The sequence below is a fragment of the Macrobrachium rosenbergii genome, chromosome 3 (assembly GCF_040412425.1).
Source record: "Macrobrachium rosenbergii isolate ZJJX-2024 chromosome 3, ASM4041242v1, whole genome shotgun sequence".
Lineage (NCBI taxonomy): Eukaryota > Metazoa > Arthropoda > Malacostraca > Decapoda > Palaemonidae > Macrobrachium > Macrobrachium rosenbergii.
Window position 1 is genome coordinate 25,437,081 of NC_089743.1, and position 24,715 is coordinate 25,461,795.

A 24,715-nucleotide genomic window follows, 5' to 3' on the forward strand; every position below is an offset into this window, starting at 1 on the left:
TTGGATTTCTCTCACAAAATATGTGAGCATTTTCTTATTTGATTTACCGATACAAAATTCTGTTTCGGAAACATTCCACTTGTCTGGACAAAATACCTTTAAAAACATAGCAGCCTACTTTCCCCCACCAGGTTCCTTTTCCACATAGCGAGAAATGGAGTACTGTGTAAGATCATAAGTGAAGTCCCGTAGGTCCATAGTTTAATTTTCCTCATATTCAAAAACAACAGAAACAAACATTCTCAACCAGACTTAGTAAATTATGTTGATTATCGTAACTGGAAGGCAAAACTGACTGATCTTCCTTAAAAAGACGTCTAGTTATTTCTTCTTCTTTCCTTTCTTTCCCTTCGAGTCCTCAGCAGCCTCATTTTTCTTAGCCTGTTTTCCTTTAAGGCCCTGAGCCTCCAGCTCCTCTTCGATTAGTTTGGCTTTCTTCTTCATGATGGGCGTCTTCTGAAACCAACTGACGAACGCTTCTTCTTCCTCCCTGAAATTTACAAATAACATGATGATGCGCGTTTGCCAACGACTTGTAATCCATCGTTATAACCACGAATATTAACGACTGATCGTAGATTTGAAGAAAGCTTCTACCTTATCTACTTTGAATTTATCATTTTTCCGTGACAGCTTCGTCCATCAAAGGAATGAAATCACAATTCTTACAGAAAATTCATTGGCAGCAGCATTTTGTTCTCTTTACAACTGAGCAAATGTACTACAAACGCTAGATTACTGATACATGATTTTCCTGGGCTACTAGAGTTAGCAACAAAACCATAATCTTTCCTGTGGGTGACTCACTTGTAAATTGGCTCTATTTTGCTCAAAGGTACAATAAATTCTACAGCCGTCAGAGGTGCCTTGTCCTGTTTGGTCAAGCGCTGTTCCGTAACCACCTGTGCCAAGTAAAGAAAAGGTGAATGCCACTTGGGGAAATTGGAGCCAGAGAGGGTCAAAGAGAAAAATGGTAACTGAAATGATGAGTATTACCCAGAAGGTACTCCTCATTCCTGTATGTTCTTGTACAGCCTTAACCTATGCGAGTGCTCGATATTCCCTTACGATGCCACCCCTCATACGCAAAGAACTGCACTGTACGCAGTGAAACCAAAGCAGTTTATGCTGTGGGCAACAAAGCACCACTAACCAGCCTAAACTGCCAGTAGCCATATAATTTCATTTTCTAAAGTCTTATGTAATAATAACAGTAATTGGGCACATGGATAACTCCTGGCCAGGTAAATTGCAACTCATTCTGAGGTATATGTACAGTCTGACAGCAATCCATCAAGTGGTTTGTGATACGTGGCTTTGAACTTGTCGTTCCGATGCTTATGCTCAAAGGTGTCGAAATTCTTCAAGGTCAAAGTCCGAAGCAGAATTGGATTATCGAGAACAAATACAATAATTGCGGAACTGTAATGATAAATAATGGTAGTTTTACGAACGAAACTTAAATATACTTTAAGCATCTAATGAGATAGAGAAAAACTTCTTTTATGGAGCTTGAATTTTTTAGACAGCAATAGAAATATCTGCTAGAAAGAGAGGGGCCAAAAGGATTTTTTGGAAGATAAAAAGTGTTCAACTGCAACCCGTTTATTTGTAAGATAACCTGACTGACGACACTGCAGATATGCCCGGTTGTGTAGCCATCACTGATGCGAGCCAGTCCTCCTAGGTCCAGACGATACGTCAGCTGCCGTGAGAAATGAACAGATTTTCTTTATTTTTAAATTGCAAAATTTTTTTTTTTCGGAAAGTGACTCAATTTTCAGGGGAAACATACGGTTTTATTAAAGCTAGAAAATTGTTGTGGGGACGTGGTAAATTTTGATGAGAAAATGTTTTAAAATCTAAAAGGAATGAGTAATAGTTCATAAAAAATTTCAATTTTCATGCAAAATTGGAAACTTTACAATGAAAATGAGGAACGTTTAGAGCTACGGACATTTTTTTAAACTGGGAGTTTGCATGAAAAATAGGAAAGACTACGTGAGAAATACTATAATTTTTATAATTTTGTAGAAACTAAAAATAAGTCTATTAAAGATGAAAAATGGCAATTTCACATGGAAAAATGAAAATTTTCTTTCAAATACGAAATATCTATGAAAATGGGGAAACTTGCTGAAATACTTGGAATTCTAAAAAAAAAAAAAGGACCATCCTGTTAGAAATTAAGACTGCGTGGGCATGGACTGAGTCTTTTCATTCGTGCTTACCTTGCCTCCCTTTTTGGTGATCAGATGACGCCATAGGTCTGCGCGTGCACCATAAGTTGGACGTTGGATCATGAGTATTTTTTGGTACACAGAAGCAAGAGACTGCACAAGAAATAAAAGTAAAATTATGGAAAAGCGAATGTTCATTTTAGTGAATAACCTATGTGCAAAGTGCTAAGCATTAAGAATGTTTATAAATTAGCAAATAACCTTGAGCAAATCAGATTACAATCACAAATTGCTCTTAACGTTTACCTCTTTGCTCTTACCTTCACGTCGCAGTTCCAAGGAGCATTAGAGATACCTATAAAAATGATTTTGTCCTCCGGCAAGATGTTCTTCAACATCCTGGGCATCTCCTTCTTTAGTCGCCTTGGGTCAGACTTGTCAGTCTTTGGTACCTGTAAATATGCAAACAGTATTTAAAAGGGCATCACAATATCTGGGAAAACTGTGTAGCCTAGGCTGCTGTTCCAGCACTAAAAGGGAAGAAGCTGTGGGTCTACGTGCTTCCCGCCACTGACATTGGTATCGAATCTTTTCGACATGGTAACTATCTGAAGGTGTCACAAAAAGTCGTTCTTCTGGCGTTCCTTAGCACCTACAGGCTAAACTTTCTAACACATATACCCAGGATTAGTTGCAAAATCTCAGTCACGCATGTTCGCGTGACATGGCCTTAACAAAAATAATTGTGTGGCTTCATTTGTGCCACCAACATAGAATACATTATTGCCAAATGGTGATAAGTCTGGCGGAAAGATAAAAAAAAAAAAAAACGACGCTATATTCGTGACATCGGGCAAGACAGACGCTTGTCTAAGAGCTAAATGTAGTCTAGTCCCATGGATAAATTTTTCAGATACAATTAAAGACAACAATAGCTTGAAGATTAAAAAATATCCTTAGAATCTGCTTTATCGTTTGTGTCTTTCTTCGATTTCCTCTTACTGTTTCTTTCCTCTATAGCATTTCAGGTCTTTACTCGATATCATTTCTCTCTTTTCTATTTAGCCCAGCTTACAGAGAGCCTGTACTCATACATGTGGGGCAATGGAAACACTGCGGCTGAATGAATGTGTTGATAAAAAACAGGTGTTCAGTAAATATTATGTATTTATACTACACTTTTTTGAAGTCACAAAATGCACGTCTTCTTTAACCTGCAAGAGAAAGATATCATAGATCAGAAGAAAAGTATTCTCAATGAATGGTTACCAACCTTTTTTAGGAACATTTTATCGGCGGCATCGATCATTACAATCGTGGGTTGCAACAGACGCCCCACCTGTATTACGAAGACAATAAATAACAAATGAATAAAATTAAATAATAAAAGATCTAGAAGACAGTGCAAATTTTATTAATACTAGTAAATCTTTCAAGTTTAGAATCCTGGATGAATTTGGAAGGTGAAATTAGCTAGCCCAGCAGAGCAGCAGATTATAAGACTTTATCAACCAAATAGTATCGATCAGTATCTGTCATTGCTGACACCAGGATTAATAGAGTACAGGGTTGGTAAATCCCGGAATTACTGCGCATCTTTGAGACGTTGCCAGATGCTTGGAAGCTTACCATAGAAGAAAACAAGGAAATGAATGGCCACTTTGGCAAATGTCTATACGCATTCTCCCTTTCTCTTTCAGGACTTGAGACAAGAGAGGTCCCCGTTAATCTCAAGGTAGTGCTGAGCTACGGTATATATATGAGTAATTCTCCATATGTCTTTTTATTGCCATTTGGCTAATGCAGTAGGCCTACCTGTGTCAATCCATGCCAGGTGTGTCTCCCAAGCTTCCTTGTTCTTGACTCTGCTAAGGTCAAATACTGACTGGTGACTTTTCTTTATCTTAACCTCGACCTAAAGCAGCTAGACGATGGCATGCGCGAGAGTGCGAGACTGTCCTTATTGTGCTCTATTAATCCTGGCTTACACGTCAATAAAAACGACCGAATGTGCAAAGATCGGTACCTTCATGATTAGGTGAGTGAGCATGTTGAGTCCCGCCTTCCCGGGGTACCGCCCGACGATGTTGGTCGCCGTGAGGTCCATGAGGATGGCGCCGGACTCGTGAGCAAGCGCCTGCACCAGCGTGGTCTTCCCACAACCCCTCGGCCCACACAGCAACACGCTCTTCACCAGCTGCGCCTTCTCGTGAACCAAGTCAATTCCTGTTCGTACAGTAGCATGATGAGAATAGCTGGGCAATAACAAAGTATGAATGAATGTGGCTTTGGCCTTGTCGATGAACAGTTGCGTGTGGGAAAGAAAACATGCTTGCTGCGCTCACGATAAACACCATAGATAGCCTACTAGTCGGTAAATGAGAAGTAAGTAGTTCCAGCTCCAGTTACTATTTTTTTTTTTCAAAATGTGAGGTTTAAATACGTTAATTCACTATGTACAGCGTTCAGACTTAAGAAGAGACAAGCTTGTGTGCAAATACGAATACACACACGCGCTCACACACACGCACACACACACACACACACACACACACACATATATATATATATATATATATATATATATATATATATATATATAATATATATATATATATATATATATATATATATATATATATATATATATATATATATATATATATATATATGAAAAACAGTTGTAGCATTAGATGTCTAGAAATAATTTTAAATAATTTTTTTAATTCCTGTCTGTATCAACGTTTCAGGATTAGAAATCACAACACTGTGTTGTTAAAAAAGAAAGAAAGAAAGAAAAGAATCGGAAACACAACCGTACCCATTGGAAGGACGACGTACTCCGTCAGAACATTCTTGATGTCGCCGAACGCAGGCTGCGCGTAGTTCGTTTTAGTGACAATGTCTGACCCGATGAGATTGATGTCGCCGTGCAAGTCTTTCAGTCGGACTTCTGGAACCTTCTTTATTATACCTATCGAGGGGAACGAGTGCTTTTATTCTCACAGGCTTCTGTGGTTTAAATGCGTACCTACGCATTCATGAATTTATGCATGAACAAGGTCATCCTTAGACTAATATATCTTGTGCAACGAGCCCGACAGTGGAACAGTTGCTTCATTTTCAGTCCGCTACACATCTTGACTAATTTTTAATGCGTTCATAAAATTCTACAAATAAATGAAACCATGCTCTTACGGCCGTAGATTTATCCGCAACAATCGCCAACAAGTCCGACAACGGCGTTTGTGTGTACCAGGACCCACTTATACAGGTCAGCCAAACAAGAGATTAACGATGACTCACGCTAAAGAAGTCAACTGAGCCCCAACACCTAGACCGCACTGACTCAGCTGTTACCTTCAATACAGTACATGATATTCTCTTGTGCTATTTCATCTAAAATGCCTAATAACTGTTCCGTCTATGGATGTCCAAATACCAAAAGGAAAATTAAGGACAGGGGCATTAAATATTTTAGGTTTCCGAAAGATACGTGGGTCCTGGTGTGTACGTACTGGAAGAAAGCTGGCTTTACATTAGTAGACAGAAACAAAAGGAAAAACAACACGAAAAAGCGAAAATAACCCCCCCCCCTCCAAAAAAAGGCGTTGAATGCCATGTGTTCAGCCTTACCATTCAGCACCATTTCCTCAAACAAAGATTCAGTCGTTCTGTCGGGCGTCAAGTCCTTCTCCTTCCTCTTCTTCCCCTTTTTCCCGCCTTTTTTCATCCTCTTCTTCTTCTTCGCCCCCCTTTTCTCGCCGTCAACATCCTGCATATTGACACCTCACTATAATTTTGGGGGAACTGAGTTATAGTTAACGCAATAACTTTCTCACTTCTAGTCGGATGACCTTTTCAAACTTAAGACAGCACAGACTTTGGTATGGAAATGAAACTTTTATTACCAATTTCTTGGCAGTTAAGTGGTTTCCAATATAGGAACCTGTTAAAAGTGACAAGCAAAAGGCACGAATAAAAATTGTACGTCCTGGATTATCCACTAATGATTATTTTTAATTCAATATCTATATAAATGGGCTAATTACAACGAATTTACTTAGTTTATTAACCTGACAATGTGATCATTGTAAGTATCTTTTGTGAAAACACTGAAAATGACTATTATGCGCAAAATTATTGTTTATAGATAATCGTGATTTTTCATAATATTTGATACTTACATTTTAAACATTAATATTAGTAAATAATGAATATGTATATATATATATATTGTACTTACCCAATGTATAATGTATAACGTCTTTCACGGAGAACAAAACGTGATATAAAATACAAACCTAGCCTGCGACTTTGAGATAAGTGAAACAAGGAAGTGCAAGATCTTTCCCGTGAAAGATCTTGGTAAACAAGAGACAAACGATTCCATGTAGGACGCAACCTTACCTCTTTGAGTTTCTGTAGTTCTTGCCTCATGAGGTAATCGACCTGCCTTCTGATCTCGATCTCCACCCTCGTCCTCTGCTCGACCTCGATCATGTCCTCCTCGGGTCGCTCCTTGGGGTTCTTCTCGATGTCCCTCACAGACCAGACGTCTTGGTTGGCGACGGTCGTCAGAGGGAAGGTGGTGGTTGGTGGGAGGAAATGTCGTGCATTTAGTAAGGTTTTAATCCAAATGTGCATTTAGTAAGGTTTTAATCCAAAAGCGCATTTAAAGGTTTTAATCCAAATGCGCATTTAGTAAGGTTTTAATCCAAAAGTACATTTAGTAAGGTTTTAATCCAAAAACTTCTGAAAGGCTTTGAATAGTTTTTAATGAAATTTTCTCGTAATAAAGATGCTCTGATGTTGCAGTGAAAATAAATAGTTAAATAAGGAAATGTTAATCTAAAGAATTATTTCTTTCTCTCTAAACAAAAAAAAAAGTTTTAAGGCTAATTTCAATTTTTTGTAATTTTGTATATACTCTGGTTATGGATACAGAATTGGCACAACAGAACTCCTGGAGTACACCACGTTAACAAAGATGCATTTCCAAAAGGAATTGTTTTATCCCTGATGGAAACAGTTGAGACAGTTATACTTACACAGATATGGAAAACCCAAGAACCAGAAGAAGAGCGATGCGCAACGGCGCAGTGTAAGGAAACTCACCCGTGTATTTTTCACAAGAGGCACGAATGTCAGCTGCAAAAACAGACGGCTTAATGACAACAGATCTTTCTTCTTCTTCTTTCTTCTTCTTTTGTTTATCCTTCTCTCTCGCTCTCTCCCTTTCAGTCTATCAGTTGAGAAGAACACAGAATACGGTAAGGAAGATAAGACTGCTCTCGTTGTATGAAGAATCTTAAATTATACAAAAGCTACAGAAATTCCTTATTTATGCATTAAAGAAATGTGATATCTAAAAAGGAAACAAAAATATTAGAGCAAGCCTGTGATGGAGTTCTTAAGGGCAACAGGTTAATTTAAATAATTAGATAATTCTCGTAAAGGTCTTTACAAACGCATATGGCAACAGCAATCTGACCTCAGCGGTTTGCTATACTGAGCTCACACTTGTGCTGATGCTCATTTAAGCTTCAAGAGCCAAAATGAACCAATATACTTCATGGCGTTAATCACAAAAAAAATGTAGACCTTCTAAATATGAAAGTGAATTTAAAGAAGACCACTGATCTAACACTTATCTATTTAATTAGTGATTTGATTGAGCAATTTTATCAGACATCTCGAGTATGATTCCCCTCTTCCCATTGCCCAGGAACAAAAATGGCGCCAAGATAGTTATCATAGAATTCCACTTCCGGCTAAACGTAGCATTCACGCTTGTGACACTCATTACCTTACCTTAGCTTTCCTTTGGTTTACCTATAATCATGTGAAGATGTTGAAGCATAACATTTAGTGCTATTATCTAGAGCTGCATAACCCGCCCTGAAATGTATGTTATCAAACAGGTTGTCTAAGTTGCTATGATTATGATAAATAAGCCATGCAAGATAGCAAATGATACAGACTACTCACTGGGCCAAAAAATCATTATATATATATATATATATATATATATATATATATATATATATATATATATATATATATATATATATATATATATATATATGTATATACACACACACACATATGTGTGTGTGTGTTTTTTCTCAGAAACAGTTTCTCTTAAATTCAAATGCATTATTTCCGGAGAAAATTTTGTCGTTGATATTTCTTAGGCATAATGAAAAGCTGTAAATATTCTCGTCAATTTTCCGGCTACAGAATATGAAATGGGAGAAAATACGTGCAACCTTTTACCATTCCTGAGAATTATAACTGTGGAGGGAAAGAAACTGTATAGAAATACAAGTCAGTAAGAAAATAGTCTCAGGAAATAATGCCATTTACTATATTATATACATACATACATAAATACATATATACATACATATGTAAATATACATGTGCGGTGTGTGTATACATACATATATATATACTATATATATATATATATATATATATATATATATATATATATATATATATATATATATATATATTTCTAATATTTCAACGCAAATAAATGAGTCTACAAGATGTAATGAGAACAAATTTCATGCGTTTTAACGAAAAGATAACCAACTACATCACAATGTTATTCACATTTATCACTGATAAGCATATACAGTAGGCAATTACTACATTTTACTTGTATTTCTCCAACAAAAAGTAATAAAAACAAATCAGTCAAAAAGGTACGTCAGTCTTTGAAGGAGCATTGATTCAAAAGGGCAAGTCATGCTTTGTTTTTAGTCTGGGTGTCTCTTTAAATTCACTAGTGTCCTTCCTAGGCAGTCGTTTACGAAGAATAGAAGTTTAGAGATCTATGGGCTTATTTCCGTTGGCTAACAATCTCTTTCGGGTGGTAGGAGGCCCAGTTCATTTGCGAAAACGCTTTGAGACGCCAGTATGTCTATAACCAGCATATACAAGCAATAGCAGAGACAAATAAATTAATAATTAAATAAACCTTAAAATACAATGAAGGCATATAGAATAACTGCTCTTGTATAAGAAACCAGATGAAACAACACGCACGCATTCGTACACACTAGCTTACATTCGTCACATTCATGTTTTTTCTTAACGGCTGTTTGGCATAGGCCTAAGGCTGTTTCAGTTGCCTCGGTCGAATATTTAGAGTCACAACATATACAAGTGTCTTACTTCATCAAATGATGTATCTCCGTCATCCTATTACATGAGAAATAAAGGGTAAAATCATTTGAAGGAAAATATAATTAGGTTCTTAATCCTACGTCAAAAGGTTTCCAAGCGTGTTTGGTGAAACGATCGCCTAGCGAACTGAACACAAATGACGATTTCATCTCTTAGCCAAACAAATGCCGGGAAACGTGAGAATATAAAGAAGAGTCGTGTGTTTTCAGACATATAGGGTAGAAATTAAATCATATGGAAATTAATGAGGAATTTTATCAGTTATAAAAATACTCGTATTTCAAAATAATCATCATGCATCTAATGACATTATCAGACTCATTATACACATCGACAAACGTTGAACAAGGACAAGAAACAATACAAGAATATGCCCCACATGAAACATATCACTATCTGTGTGAGACAGACTTTACATTTCTTCCTCTACTGCATTATCAGTTGGAATTACTGATGTGATTTGGCACTAATAGCAGGAAATATTAAAAGAAAAAAGTTATTTATTCATATTGATCGTAGTATTATTAATAGTTATGGTACTCAAGTGAAATGAAACCATGACCATCTCTGAACAGCTAGAAATATCATTGAACATCTCAGATGAGTAGCGTTTCATAATTCACCGCCTTTTATCTTCAGCCTATTGTCCATTCCGCAATCTACAGACAAAACTGACCGTCAAAATAATAAATATAGGGCAATACCATACCAAAAGTGGCATATGGTATACAAAAATGCCTTTGGATATGAGGAATTTATACCACGGTAAAGTAACCATGAGGCTTTATTAAAGCCAGAAATACATCTATGTATTTCTGGTCAAAGGGATTTTATCCTTCGTTGCAACAGTCAAGGTCAGCAGCAATTTAGATGAAATGATCTTACTGAGGCTCTTGTTATGATTTGATAAAAGGAGAAAATGTAAAATTGACCCTTCTATTTTTAACTAAATAGACAAGTAACGAGTCCAACTTTTCCAAACTGACAGCAACACAAAATCGCAACTCATCTCGATGGAATGAAATGTAACACCTCGAAAAACTCAGTGAAATTGAAATCACAAACCTTTTTGTCCGATTTCTCACTTCCTGAATCGTCGTCTGGGCGAGCCATTCCCACAATGCTTGAGGACCCACCTTCTTCTTCTTCTGGTAGATCAGGAAATTTGCCGGTTTCATGTCTGAGGTAAAAATGTAACAACGCCAGAAATTTATTTCTCTCTAGCAATCTAGTCTAAAAATACATTGAAATTTGGCAAGAATCTCGTTTTCCCGCTAAAACCACCAGTCTTAAATCGAGATGTTTGAATGAATAAATCATCGAATTTACTCTATAATGCCAAGCTCTGTAGAGCTTTCAGTCACTCAGCGCTCAAGTAGTGAAAAGAGGGAGTTGGAGTGGTTGGGAAACAAGATAAAGAGATCCAGAAGTAAATTAGAAAAGTATAAGTATCTGAAGGCGAAACCCCACAGTCGCCCTAGGAAGTAGTTAGTGAGGTCGGACAGCAAGACTGAGAAAAGGGAGCGAGATTGGTACTTTCATCAGCTTACTTCTTCTCAAACATCCAAGCTCGTATTTTGTCCTCCATTGTCGTAAGAAGGTGAGTGCCGTCTTCATAGATGATCTTGGTTTGAATTCTTTTGGTAGTAAGTTCAAAGTCTCTCTGTCTCATCTCCTGTAGTTGGTACCTTGCCTCTTTCACCTTCTGAAGCTTACTGTCCCAGCTGCGGTCCAGAGTAGGATCTGGACGCTGAAGAAGACAAAAAGGCAAAATGTCAAATAACGCCTCAGAGAAATAAGAGACGTTTCCATAGCAAATTCTAATTTTTAAGTAAATGAAAATCTTCCTCGAGATCTTTAGTCAAAGAATTTTATGAGTGTATTGGTTACTGATTAAAAATACCTTCGTGTAGATTGACGGTCAAGAAAAAATAATATTAAGTGACATTTACTAAAGTTACACTTTTTTTTTTAAACAAAATATTTCGATAATATGAAAGAAAGATATGCATGCTCCCAACGGCCATGGTTAGTATTACATCTACTGTAGAGGCTTAACAAAAAACTTTTCAATAATACGAAATGAAAATGTTCACATTTTTTCTTTATTCCAGAAGGGCATTCTCTTCCGAACTCTTACATCATTTCTCTGTTTAATATCTTCCCCTCGTAGATGATTCGACAGCTTCAAATGCACGCTTTCTTATCAGTTGTTTTAACTTCTTATATTCGTTTTCGGTACTCCCAAAAATACCACAGAACTGTTTAATAAACTCACAGAAGCCAACACTTTCCCAGAGTTTTTCCGCATCCACATCCACATCCACTTAGAGCTTCCACAAGGTATGAATCAGAAAAGTATTTTAGGAGACGAAATTCAATACACTAGAGGAAAATTTTGAATGAGGCCTTTTGAGTGGGGGGCGTGAGAGGAAAAAGGCCTTGTGGTTGTTGAAAATAATTATAGAAGAAAGAACGGCTAAGAATATGTGCCGGGAAGCATATAATTATTAAGGAGGGATTAAGAATGAAAATCCTTTATCCCTCCGTACTTACTATATGAGCAGGGAAAATACTGGCATTGGTAACAAGACGGACTTCCTCTTTTGAGGTCATTTGGTCACGTCAATAAAATGGAGAAGAAACATTGAGCGTCATAGGACTTACTCGCACGAATAGATGCGCTGGAGTAGCGGTAACGATTCTACAAAGTTATATATATATATATATATATATATATATATATATATATATATATATATATATATATATATATATATATATATATATATATATATATATATATATATATATGTAACCCCTCTGGAAACAGACTCAATATTCCGTGTAGGAATATTATGTAACGTACCGATTTGCGGTCTAACTCCAGAAGGCAATGGAATTTCGACCCTGTTCTCTCTCTCCCTGAACACTCCCCCTTAGGTCCCACACACCTTTTTCTCTCAGCGAGTCTTTTGCTGCTTCGTTTCACGCGTTCCCTCTCTCTCTCTCTCTCGAATGTCACAAAGATCTCTTTCTCTCTCTCTCGGCGTTCACCTCACGCATTCTCTTTCTCTTGCATTCCACATTAAAGAAATGAAATGGATCATCTAAGGAAACGCAATCTTTCCTACAAAAATAGATTTATTATTTAAAGCAACCCAACAAGTAATGAATAAACAAAGCAAAGATTAAAATGCATCATAAATGAAATTATCAAGTAAAAAAACATCTAACTCAAGATTTAGTTTCAGTCCAACTAAAAATCTGATTGTGGCTAATAGCCTGCAAATTCAAAAACTCTCACATACTCTATCTTAGACACTGTAGTCTAGTCTCAGAAGTCTACCACATAAAAATAATAGACATTGCAAAGGTTTTACAATGTACTCTCTATGATCACACAACCATGATAACCTCATGTCTTCCCACTATGTTCTCACCACACCACCACCGACATCTGTCGAAAGAATTAAGCACAAATAATAATCTCCCAAAAGTATGCAAGTGCAAAACATAATAATGAAAAGTCTAAAATGCATGGGTATATACTGGTAAAATAGAACACAATAAAATAGAATATTGAAATGGTAAAAGGTTATGTTCACTTCCCACACAAGTTCAAAAATGTCTTGAAACATGGTAAAAAACATAAGTTCACAATTCACACAGAAAAACGAAGAGTCTGAACTATACCTTATTCTGCCAATTCTAAGAGATTGCAACACTCAAAGATAATGTCTTGACGATCTCGCTCTAGCTTCGCTAATGAACGATCGGACTAATTTTTCGGCAGAATTACACACAAAATCTAGATTTTCTAACGTACGAACTCATGTACCCACATACCAACTCGGTCATATGACAGAGCCAATATTGTGTGTTCATCAAGTTAACTGCAGATGTAACGAAGTATTTGCTGAGTGCAACGATTCTGCAACTGACGGCTTGACCTACTACCATTTCACAGCTCTTTTTCTTTCATCACATCTCAAACCACAGTAATGTTAAAGCGGCCGTATTTTTCTGAAATATATATATATGTATATATATATATATATATATATATATATATATATATATATATATACATTATGTGTGTGCGTGTGTGTGTGTGTGTGTAAGGGTATAACTAGAAATTCTGAATAAAGGGACAAAGATAGATAGAGAGAGATTTTAAGAAAACGAAGAGAGCAAGAGAGAGAGAGAGAGAGAGAGAGAGAGAGAGAGAGAGAGAGAGAGAGAGAGAGAGAGAGAGAGAGAGAGAGAAGAGAGAGAGAATAGAGAGACGAACAGAGAAAAAGGAATAAGTTTGGAGTTTTGACTGTAATTTCATGACAAAGCTAGACCTAAATGCTTATTCGCCTTGTATCGAGGCCAACAAAAGGTGTTGCGTTTTAAACGCTTGGGTTCAATGATGTTTTGGAACATAAAGCAAAACACGAGTAAATGTTATGATTGTGTTGTGGTTACGAAGCCATCATGACTGCTTTAAATCGAGTTCGTATCCGCGAGAAATTCATAACAAAAACGCATGGTGGCCTTAGTGAGATAAATATTCTTTAGCAATCTTCTTAACTTGACAACGAATAGCAGAAAGAAGAATAATAAATAAAGAAAGATATCATATATATATATATATATATATATATATATATATATATATATATATATATATATATATATATATATATATATATATATGTATTATTTATATGGATATATCATAACTGACTTCACAACGAAGAAAGCGAACAGGCAAGAAGACCAGCATACTACTGAGGATGCATGAGCCGAAGTTAATAAATGCACCCTGATGATGCTGAATCATTTATTTTCCTTTCTTCTAAATAAATTTATGTATGAAGTAATTCATTCATTTCTGCACAGAAATTAATTCATTAATCGAAATCGTTCAAAGGGCAACTATAGGCTCGTTTTATATATATATATATATATATATATATATATATATATATATATATATATATATATATATATATATATATATATATATATATATATAGCGTGTGTATGCTTGCGTGCTCGCTTATGCGTATGTACGGTATGTGTGTGATTGCTTAATGCAAGGCCAGTTTGCAGGCACCTTACCACGGGATCCTAAATGTAGCGCAAAAAACAAAACAAGAAATAGAAAAAAAAAATCAAGGAGCTCTAACCCCTAGAGACAGTAGACCCATCTCTAGTAATACTAGCTAAAAGAACCTCGGGAAACAGAAGCAAGAAGACCATTTCAAAGCCCTGAAGTAGATGAAAAGGAACAATCACTGCGCCGAGCAATCCAAGGAGTGTTCACTTCTCCATAAACAAAACAAAAAAAAAAAAATGTAGGAGGGGATGGTCTGCCTAATTTTCTGAGGAAGTCCGAGAAAGTGAGGGAATAATGTTGGAAACTGTACCTGTAGAAAAGAAGACATCGAAGAGGCCTTGTGACCATGAGGAAGAAGATAAGGGAGTAGGTAAGAGCGAAATCATTGGTCTTGCGAATTCTTTTATTCAGGCTTCTCGAGCAGGGAGGCGAAAGATGCGACGCCCCAAACATGGGACTAACATTCCAAAGAAAGCTTATACAGACAACATACAAAAAAAGTTAAGTATATCTTAGTTTAACCAGACCACTGAGCTGATTAACAGCTCTCCTAGGGCTAGTCCGAAGGATCAGATTTATTTTGCGTGGTTAAGAACCAATTAGTTACCTAGCAACGGGACGTAAAGCTTATTGTGGAATCCGAATCATATTATAGCGAGAAATGAATTTCTATCACCAGAAATAAATTCCTCTTATTCTTCATTAGCCGGTCGGAGATTCGAACTCGCGGCCAGCAGAGTGCTAACTGAGAACGGAAGCCACTCGCCCAACGAGGAACTTACAGAAAACATACAGCTTTAATAAGTGGCGTGAACCTTAGAAGCAGTTACAGCAATTTAAATAATATGATCCTTCCAAGACAGGTTCTTGTAATCTCAGCACAATGAGTAGATACAACTGAGAGGTTCAGTTAAATTATCTCTAAAATATAAGAAGAAAAGAATTGATTGAAATGAGCAGAAACTGTTTTTTTATGGTGAAAGGAGCAGATATTTCTCCGTCAACAATGACAGATAAAACGCTAAAGATGAGTTTACCAAAAGGATTGATTACAAACCCCAACTCTACTATTGGTCCAAGTTTGCATCAAAAAGAAAAGAAACTATTACAAAACCTTTCACATCGCTTAAAAAAGGTTGAAAAGAAGAACGATAGAAACTGTACAGAAAATTCCACCATTACCTTCAATATTGTACATACTTGAAACAAATGGTCGGAAGAGGAAAGACAGAATGATATCAGAGCAGGTTTTTTAGCCATACTTACAGACCCTTAGCCGTGAGCCTTTATGTGAATATAAACAGGAAAATATAAAAGCGAAGTATCAATCATTTAATAAATGCCTTATACAGTCTCAGGTGCTATGTGCATATGTAGATAACTCACGTATATGACACATGCGTAACGAAGTAAATAAGAAGTGTAGCTAGTAGAACCTTATGCCTTGTTCTGGTAAATGCCTCAGATGTCAAAAGTGATAAGGAAAGTAAAAAGAAACCAAGATTTATAAGAAGCACTGCAGACTAAGAATGGGTGACACAAAAGCGAGGCCACCAGCAGATTTTGTCCGTCAGACTCAAACTGGTTACCTGAAAGGTAAAGCAACAACTTGAAATCAGAAGAATTAAAGCAGTCACTCTTTTTAGGGATGAGCTGAACTAGCGCATGTTTCCAGAAAAGAAGAGCGAGAGCAAGATATGATTAGACGAAGACGACAACAGTCCAGCAAAACCAGCTCTTCCACAAACTTCTTGAGTAGCCATGAATGCAAATTTAGCACACGTGAATTTATGCAAGCACGAAACTTTCAAGTTGAAATAAATCCAACAGACTGTAGCAGGGTTGTGGCGAGTCAACTACCCATGTCAGCATAAACATTTACGAAACATGCTCCCTTTCATGACACTTACGTGTCACGAGTTTAGACCAGCATGTTAAAGCAGAATAAAAAGATGAAAAGACTCCAATGAAATCAAAGCTTACCAGCCCCAGAAAGATCTCTTCGTCATATCTCATCTGCCGAACACTTTTCCTGGCAAGCATTCCCCGGGTGAATGCTTGTAAGCGTACTACTGCAACCTCGAGGGACACTTGCTGACGACCTCGCCCTCTGTCTCTTTCCTGAAAGAAATAACTTTTTTAATTCTGAGATTGGTCAAACCTTTTGAAGTCTTTTGAAAATTTACCACAGCGTACATATCAATGACTGATAAAACTAGTTGCTGCTTTCATAAAACTTAATATCACTAGTGTTATCAATTTATGGAGAAATTTGACTTTTAAAATTTGGCATTATTTGAGTCATTTGTATCACTGATAAGTGACACTATGTAATCCTATCTGTTCATGACTTGTTAAAAATTTTATACTTATATACGTAGAAATGTACGTAAGCAATACAACCAGACGCAAAGTGTAGCAAACGAAGTTACTTTCCTTATAGTGTCATGTTATCTGTGTAGAGGTTATGGCTCCACGGTAAGTCAAAGCTGCAAAAAGAACTTCAGACCCGAGAACATTATTTATAACGAAAAGGTCGCCTTTCATATCCCTCTTCCCTTTCACAAAAATCGCTTCTTCTCAACTCAACAGCTGGTCAGTGTTCATGAACCGTCGCAAGGGACAAGACTTGATAGCCGAGTGCATCTTAACGAACTAACAAAATCAAATTCAAAAGACATTTCACCTGTTTGGCCAGAAGTTCCCGTCGGTGGTCAGCCTTGGCTCGTCCTTGCTTTGCCCTCTCGTGCTTCTGGACGAGGAGGATGGCCTCCAGGATGGACAAGGGCGACAGTTCGTCTTCCGAAGTGGCCTCTAAGCCAGCTCGCCGAAGGCAGTCGTCAATGAGGTTATTGTGCTACGAATGAATGAGACTGATTAACTGACCTGAGTTTCAATATCAGATTTATATCCCGGTAGAGTCAACAAAATCATGTCATAGCACAGGACTCTTTCCTAAGGCATCAAAATGAAACATTCAATTTTAGCTCAGAAAATCCTTGTAGGTACTCGGGTAGCAAAGTGTTCGGAATGGAACTAGCCAACATTAAATTAATAACAAAAGTGGTAACAACGCCAATTGTCTTTTTATAAAGCACATCAAATCTGAACCAGCCTTATACGGCCTCGGCTACTTTATCGTACAAAAGAGAAATACTCGTACTTGTAGGAAATGGTAGCCTAACACTTATTGTATATCCATGTGACTGTGTATATATAATTCTGTCTACTTACTATCTATCTATCGATATATATATATATATATATATATATATATATATATATATATATATATATATATATATATATATATATACATATATATATATATATATATATATATATATATATATATATATATATATATATATATATATATATATATATATATATATATGGTAGTATTTATTAGGCACAATACCCTCTTAACTTGCTACTAAATACTACATACGTACAGACACCCCCACCACAGTCAGATGCTTTGCCCCCACCCCCACTGGCCCCCAGTTGAAATTCCCTTTGTAGCTAAACTGTAACCCTTTGGTGGTCAAAAGCAGAAATTCTCGCCCTAGCGATCTTGTCCTACGACGGTAGAAAGCGACTTTAACCACATGTTTAAAAAAAGCCAGACTACGCAGCTGGCAATGGATATCAGTACAGATTTATGCAGATTACCTATAGTAGTGGCTTTAATCTTCTTCACACCCGGGCTTTTATACACGAATTTCACTAATTACGTAATGGGTGCTACACACTTCATCGCAGTCACAGTTTTAGCTGACTAGCAACAGAAAGTTGTTTTCATATTGATTTCAGTGAGCCTAGGCATGACATCCGATGAAGGATGGGGTATTATTCAAGAAATGCTTTCATTTTATTTCTTAATTGTTAAAAAATACTTTTGGCTTTAAAAACAGGATATCATGGTATGCAGAAAATGGATATATTATTGCAATTATTTGTTTTCTTAAATGTGAAGCGGTGGCCTCAATTCTTATGATGTTAAGTTTCATACTTGAACTAAAATTTTTCATTCTTTCACTCTAAACTTTTATATTTCAAACACAGTAAGAATTATCACCTAATATTTTATATATATATATATATATATATATATATATATATATATATATATATATATATATATTTTATAAATTTATATGTATGAAATGATTGAAACTATAGTTACAGTTTTGAATAAGTGCAATGCAATTTGCTACTGCTGCTTAGAGTTAATTTCCAGGGAGAGGAGATGAAGAAGAGGGAATGGGATAGGTTGACATTTTGAAGAGATTTTGGAGGTCATTTGTGTTATTGATGACATACACTATTTTGATATACTTACAATACAAGGATATTTTTCTATAGCTGAAAATTAAAACTTGATAATAGAAATTAGGCTAGTGTTGAATATAAGATTGTGAGGAAATTTACATTACAGTATTTGATACATTTGCATATGGTAAGAGTTGAAAGTTAATTGAAAACTGAGCTCTATAATTTCAAATACAGGTTTACCAATTACCAATACTATTATTTTCCTTCATTCACATGGATATATACGTTCGAGAATAGTATATTTTACTGATTACAGAACTGGTACATTAGTTTTGTGTAATTTTCTTTGGCCCCCAAAAAATATCTTAGCCCTACCTAGACCTCTCCCCCAATTGATGGAATGCCAGCTACGCCACTGCATACGTATCTGATAGAAAGTGACCAATAGATTCTACATTATATATGTGTATGTATATATATACATATATATATATATATATTATCTATACATACATATATATATATATATATATATATATATATATATATATATATATATATATATATATATATATATATATATATATATATATATATATATATTATATATATATTACTGAATAATTGCTTACAGTATGACAACACTATTAGTCTTCTAAAAGTACTGCCAGTTATAAAAGTAATAATGATAGATTTATTCATAGGCATTTTGGTCAGTAAGTGACCAGTAGATTCTATACACACACACACACACACACACACACACATATATATATATATATATATATATATATATATATATATATATATATATATATATATATATATATATATATATATATGCAATATAGTGTGTGTGTATTATATATACACACACACACACACATATATATATATATATATATATATATATATATATATATATATATATATATATATATATATATATATATATATATATATATATATATATATATATATATTACAGCCACTATTAATCTTCTGTAAGTACTGCCAATCATAAAGGTAACGATAGACTCGTTTATAAGCATTTTGGTCAATCTCTCAACATATTTTCGATAAACCGAAATCCATGCCATATGTCATATATACCTGTTTAAATATTTAACTCTGAAAGCTAAAGTCATTTGAGCATATCACTCAACAGCAAATACTGTCAGGAAATCCTCAAATTTGAAGGCGTTCGGCAGTTTCTTCGAAACTCTAGACGCTCCTTTCGAAGGATTGCTCAAAATCACCGTATAACTGCTAGCTCTCGAACAACCTGTTGAAAACATTGCACGAAATGCACAGCACTATAGTGAAAAGTCTGAACGACTCACCTGTGTGATTAAACTAATCCTGTCTCTTCTAATGTAAGCAGGTATGGGAACCACCATATCATCGGGTGTTAACGATAATTCGGCCATGATGTTGTCGCAGTGCTGAATATCGCTGAAGTCTTGTGCCACCATCTCGTGCTGTTCAAGAGGCCGAACTTTTCAGTCGCCATAAGGTACAGTTAAGTAAGAAGAAGAATTTCAAACAAGAAATGTATGTTCACGTTTTATTCTGAAATTTGCTCTCTCCTCTCTTTCATACACACACACATACATACACACATATAATGTATATATATATATATATATATATATATATATATATATATATATATATATATATATATATATATATATATATATATATATATATATATATATATATATATATATATATATATATATATATATATATATATATATAATTATAAAAATTCCTTAGCGAATGTTCTAAGCAAAACGTTGACCTCTAAAAGGGTGCGTCTTTATGAAAACAAATGTTCATTAATTGTTTCGTTCATGGAGGATGAGACCAAATGCATAAAACATCCGCATCTCTACCACGGTCTCGTATACCTCGAAAAATCCCAACCATAGTCTAGCTACACAAGGCTGAGATTCGAAGGTGATCAGCACTGCTGCCATATTTTCTTAAACCCGTTTTCATGAAAACGGGTGATAATCTGGTAGATTTGGCATTTTTTGAGCGGCGCTGCCATCAGGGGCGTCATTTAGGGGGGGCTGGGGGCAACTGCCCCCAAGACTCAAGTTGCCCCCACACCCCCCAAGCCCCAAGAAGTAACAGCAGCTGGTTTTCCATTATTCCTACCGAAATTCAAGTGTGTCATCACATTAGGTTATATCTATCTATCTATCTATCTATCTATCTGTCTGTCTGTCTATCTGCCTATCTATCTATCTATCTATCTGTCTGTCTGTCTGTCTGTCTGTCTGTTTATCTATCTATCTATCTACCTATCTATCTATCTATCTATATTTCTCTATCACACACAATGTTTGTTTGTCTATTTTGCTGAAATACCTTGCTCATGTGGCTTCAAAAAGCACATAAAATAGCTCAAGATAAAAAAAAAACCCAGCTGCTTAGGCTCGCTTCACTCGCCAAACCATCTTTGCCCCCCCGCCAAACAAAAATCTGAAATGACGCCCCTGGCTGCCATTTACTCGTTCATAGATGATTAAGGGTTAAGTGACCACGGGTCACAGTAATATGAGGATTGTCTGTCACCTCCCTCCATTCGTCTGAATAAAAGCAAACGCGAAGATCAAAACATTATACTTGGACCTTGCTGTACATTTTTCAAATTGCTCAATACAAAATGTATAATTGCATACTGAGTTACGTGTGTGAATGATCACTGCTTTAAAACACGCATAATCCTCAAAAGACGCTGAAACCTACAATAAGTTCACTTACTTTCAATTCGCAAACCCTTCCGAGTGTATTGTCCAAAAGGCGGCGCAGGAGAAGACGTTTCTGAGGGTGGAGCAGTAGGTCATAGCAAGTGTCCAGCCTGCGGGCAATGCTCAGGTACCGAACGTACATCTTACGCATACGGTGGATGACATCTGCCAGTTGCTGTGTACCATGTCACGAAAGAAGGATAGAATTAGTGATCCGTATTGATGAGGTACATTTATATTCATGTAGCCACAACTTTAACAGTGCAGATTTATGCTGTACATACCTACACATATATATGTATATGTATTTATATATATATGTATATATAAATATATGTACATATATATATATATATATATATATATATATATATATATATATATATATATATAGAGAGAGAGAGAGAGAGAGAGAGAGAGAGAGAGAGAGAGAGAGAGAGAATTTAATAACCTTTCTTGTACTATCAGAATTGCAGGTTTACCACGAACCTGCAACATATATATATATATATATATATATATATATATATATATATATATATATATATATATATATATATATATATATATATATATATATATATATATATATGTATATGTATTATATATATATATATATATATATATATATATATATATATATATATATATATATATATACACAGTACGATGAGAAAGCAAAAGTTTCTTTGTGTATCAGGAAAGTACCTTCATCTTTACCAAATCTATTCCTACCGAGTTTTTTTTTTTCCTAAATCCATCCTGACTGTCCTCCCCCCCTCCCGCAATTGTTGTGGCAAACCTCGAAGATTTCATTTACCTTACAAGGTGTACACCGGCCCCACCTTGTTGACCAGTTACCTCCAGCGCTTTTTTCAATGACATATGGACATGTTCATTTACACATTCAACAGAAATTTTGGAATAATGCAAGTACTGCTGTTGTTGGTGGCATTGTTGTTTATTGTTCTGTTGATTTTTACAGTGTTACTGTTGTTATGAGTCTGTTTATCAGCTTTGATACTGATTTTATGTTATCAATTTTAATTCTTTCGGGAGACATTGAGCCGAACACTGGGCCTGTTGCTCATTACAGTAAGAAAAATTGTAAAGTACTTTTTCTCAAATATTCGAGGATTAAAGTCAAATTTTCTTGATCTCCAGAGTTGTGGCCGTAACGACGATTTGATGTTTTTATCTGAGACACTTACTTGTAAATAGTTATAAGTCAGAGGTTGAGTTTTTAATCCCGGGGCTTGATGGCCCTGACTTTATTTATCGTCGTGACATCTTGCATGCTGAAGGTATGGATATATACACTAAGTCAGGACGACCTATTTATCGTCAGAAAAATTTGGAATGTAGTTGCCATGCCATGAAGTTCTTTGTTTTAAAAGGTCTACAATGTATACGTATTTGCTGTTTACCGCAATCCAAATATCGACGATTCTGTATGTGACTGCCTCTTGGAAAGGATTAGTATGGCTCAGTCACAGGATTCAAAAGCTTCATTCGTTATTTGTGGAGACTGTAATGCAAAGCACAGCGAGTGACTAAATTCAAATTCCACAGATCAATACGGCCGGTCTGCTCTTGAGTTCTGTGTATCCTTCGATTTTGTCCAGCTAGTTGAGGAACTCACCCACATTTTTGGTAATAGATTATACATCATATTCACAGATGTTCCAGCTATTGTCAAGTCCAAGGTCCGCGAATACATAGGCACTTCTGATCATTGCACCATTGAGATGGACATATCTGTCAATCAGCATATTCCTAATGACATCATTGGAAAAACGGTCTGGCTAAAATCCAGAGCCAACTGGGATCGCATTATTGAATCTTGTCAGGCACTTAATATTTCAGATGCTATGTTAGATCCTGATCCCAAGAAGAAGTTAAAGGAAATGCTGATGGCTATTTTAATAAGATATGCCCATAGAAGGGTTATCAAATTTAGGACAAATGACCAGCCATGGTTTAATGATACATGTAGACGAGCCTACCATGACAAATTCAATGCATGGAGACGAAATCGTTCAAATGAAAATTACGCCATTTTTGTTAAGTCTCTCCGTGCTGCGAATAGGACTTAGCATACAGCCGAGATAAATTACAATAATTCCTTGAAGAGGAAACTTGAAGGAATTTCTCAGCCACATCTGCGGTGGACCAGATTGGCATCATCTATCTTTGTGTCAGGCTCTTCTTCCATTCCACCACTACCAACAGATGTTGGTAGATTGGTTACTGGCGCTAGGATAAAGGCTGAATTGCTTCATCGAGCTTTTGAAGCTGAGCAATCAGCTGAGAATGTCCCTCTCCCTGATACTTGTCATCCAGAGCCTGTTCTTACAAAATTTGCATTTTGCTCTATGGATGTTATGAAAATTCTGGATAATCTTGATAGCTGGGGTGGAGAAGATCCTGATGGTTTTTTCCCCTTTGTTTTTTAAAAAAGTTTCTAGTGTGTCTCCTAAGATAAGCAGATTCTATAGATTTTTATGTCGGCGTAGTATCTTTGTGGATGAGCGCAAGCTTAGTAATACAGTGCCTTTTCCAAAGAGTGACATATCTGCAGACTGCAGTAACTACAGGCCAATTTCCATTCTCCCTGTGCTCTCCAAAGTTGCTAAAAACTTATTTTTAAGCCACTATATAAGTATGTAGAATCTAAAGGATTGTTAGCTGATAGTCTATATGCATATAGGAAGCATATAGATGCATATATGATGCTCTTTTAGACTTGACTTGCCATTTGCAAGGGAAGCTTGATAGGGTTTTTGAGTGCAGAGTAATTCAAATAGATTTTAGTGCTGCTCTCGATGTAGTAAATCACAAGGCACTTATGATATTTATAGACTTCAGAAACTTTGAGTGGGTGGATATGTTTTAGGATTACTTCAAGATTTCCTTACAGGTAGGCAGCAGCGAGCTGCTTTGTACTGGATCTTCAGTGACCCAAGACCTATTTTGTCTGGAGTTCCACAGGGTAGCGTTCTTGGTCCAATGTTAATTTTAGTGTATACAAGTGATATGGTTGCTGGCCTGGAAAGCAAGATTGTTCAGTATGCCGATGACGCAACACTTGTGGCCGTAGTAAAGTCTTCACTTATGAGAAATGAAGCTTCCCTCAGCCTCAATCTGGACATGGCTCGGATCAATAAATGGTATATTCGGTG

General features: G+C 36.0%; 1 protein-coding gene across 1 annotated transcript; it reads right to left on the reverse strand.

Annotated features, from left to right (window-relative positions):
• LOC136853473 (IQ and AAA domain-containing protein 1-like) lies at nucleotides 1-21,697 on the reverse strand. The gene is made up of 17 exons (XM_067129084.1): nucleotides 21,547-21,697; nucleotides 20,112-20,249; nucleotides 17,177-17,347; nucleotides 16,474-16,611; nucleotides 10,931-11,130; nucleotides 10,446-10,560; nucleotides 7,299-7,425; nucleotides 6,591-6,739; nucleotides 5,817-5,955; nucleotides 5,002-5,154; nucleotides 4,207-4,406; nucleotides 3,454-3,519; nucleotides 2,501-2,632; nucleotides 2,232-2,333; nucleotides 1,622-1,705; nucleotides 808-902; nucleotides 1-490 (listed from the first exon to the last, which is right to left on the reverse strand). The coding sequence occupies exons 1-17, from the start codon at nucleotides 21,682-21,684 to the stop codon at nucleotides 322-324; spliced, it is 2,316 nt and encodes a 771-aa protein (XP_066985185.1). The 5' UTR covers nucleotides 21,685-21,697; the 3' UTR covers nucleotides 1-321.
• Nucleotides 21,698-24,715: the final 3,018 nt, after the last annotated feature.

Bases quoted from the DNA above. Each gene is read 5' to 3' on its own strand.
- LOC136853473 (XM_067129084.1), bottom strand. From the start codon at position 21,684: ATGCGTAAGATGTACGTTCGGTACCTGAGCATTGCCCGCAGGCTGGAC. The intron at 5,155-5,816 runs GTAAGGCTGAAC...TCCCCTCGATAG, and splicing joins TGAGGAAATGGTGCTGAATG to GTATAATAAAGAAGGTTCCA. The intron at 491-807 runs GTGAGTCACCCA...TGTAAATTTCAG, and splicing joins AAAATAGAGCCAATTTACAA to GGAGGAAGAAGAAGCGTTCG.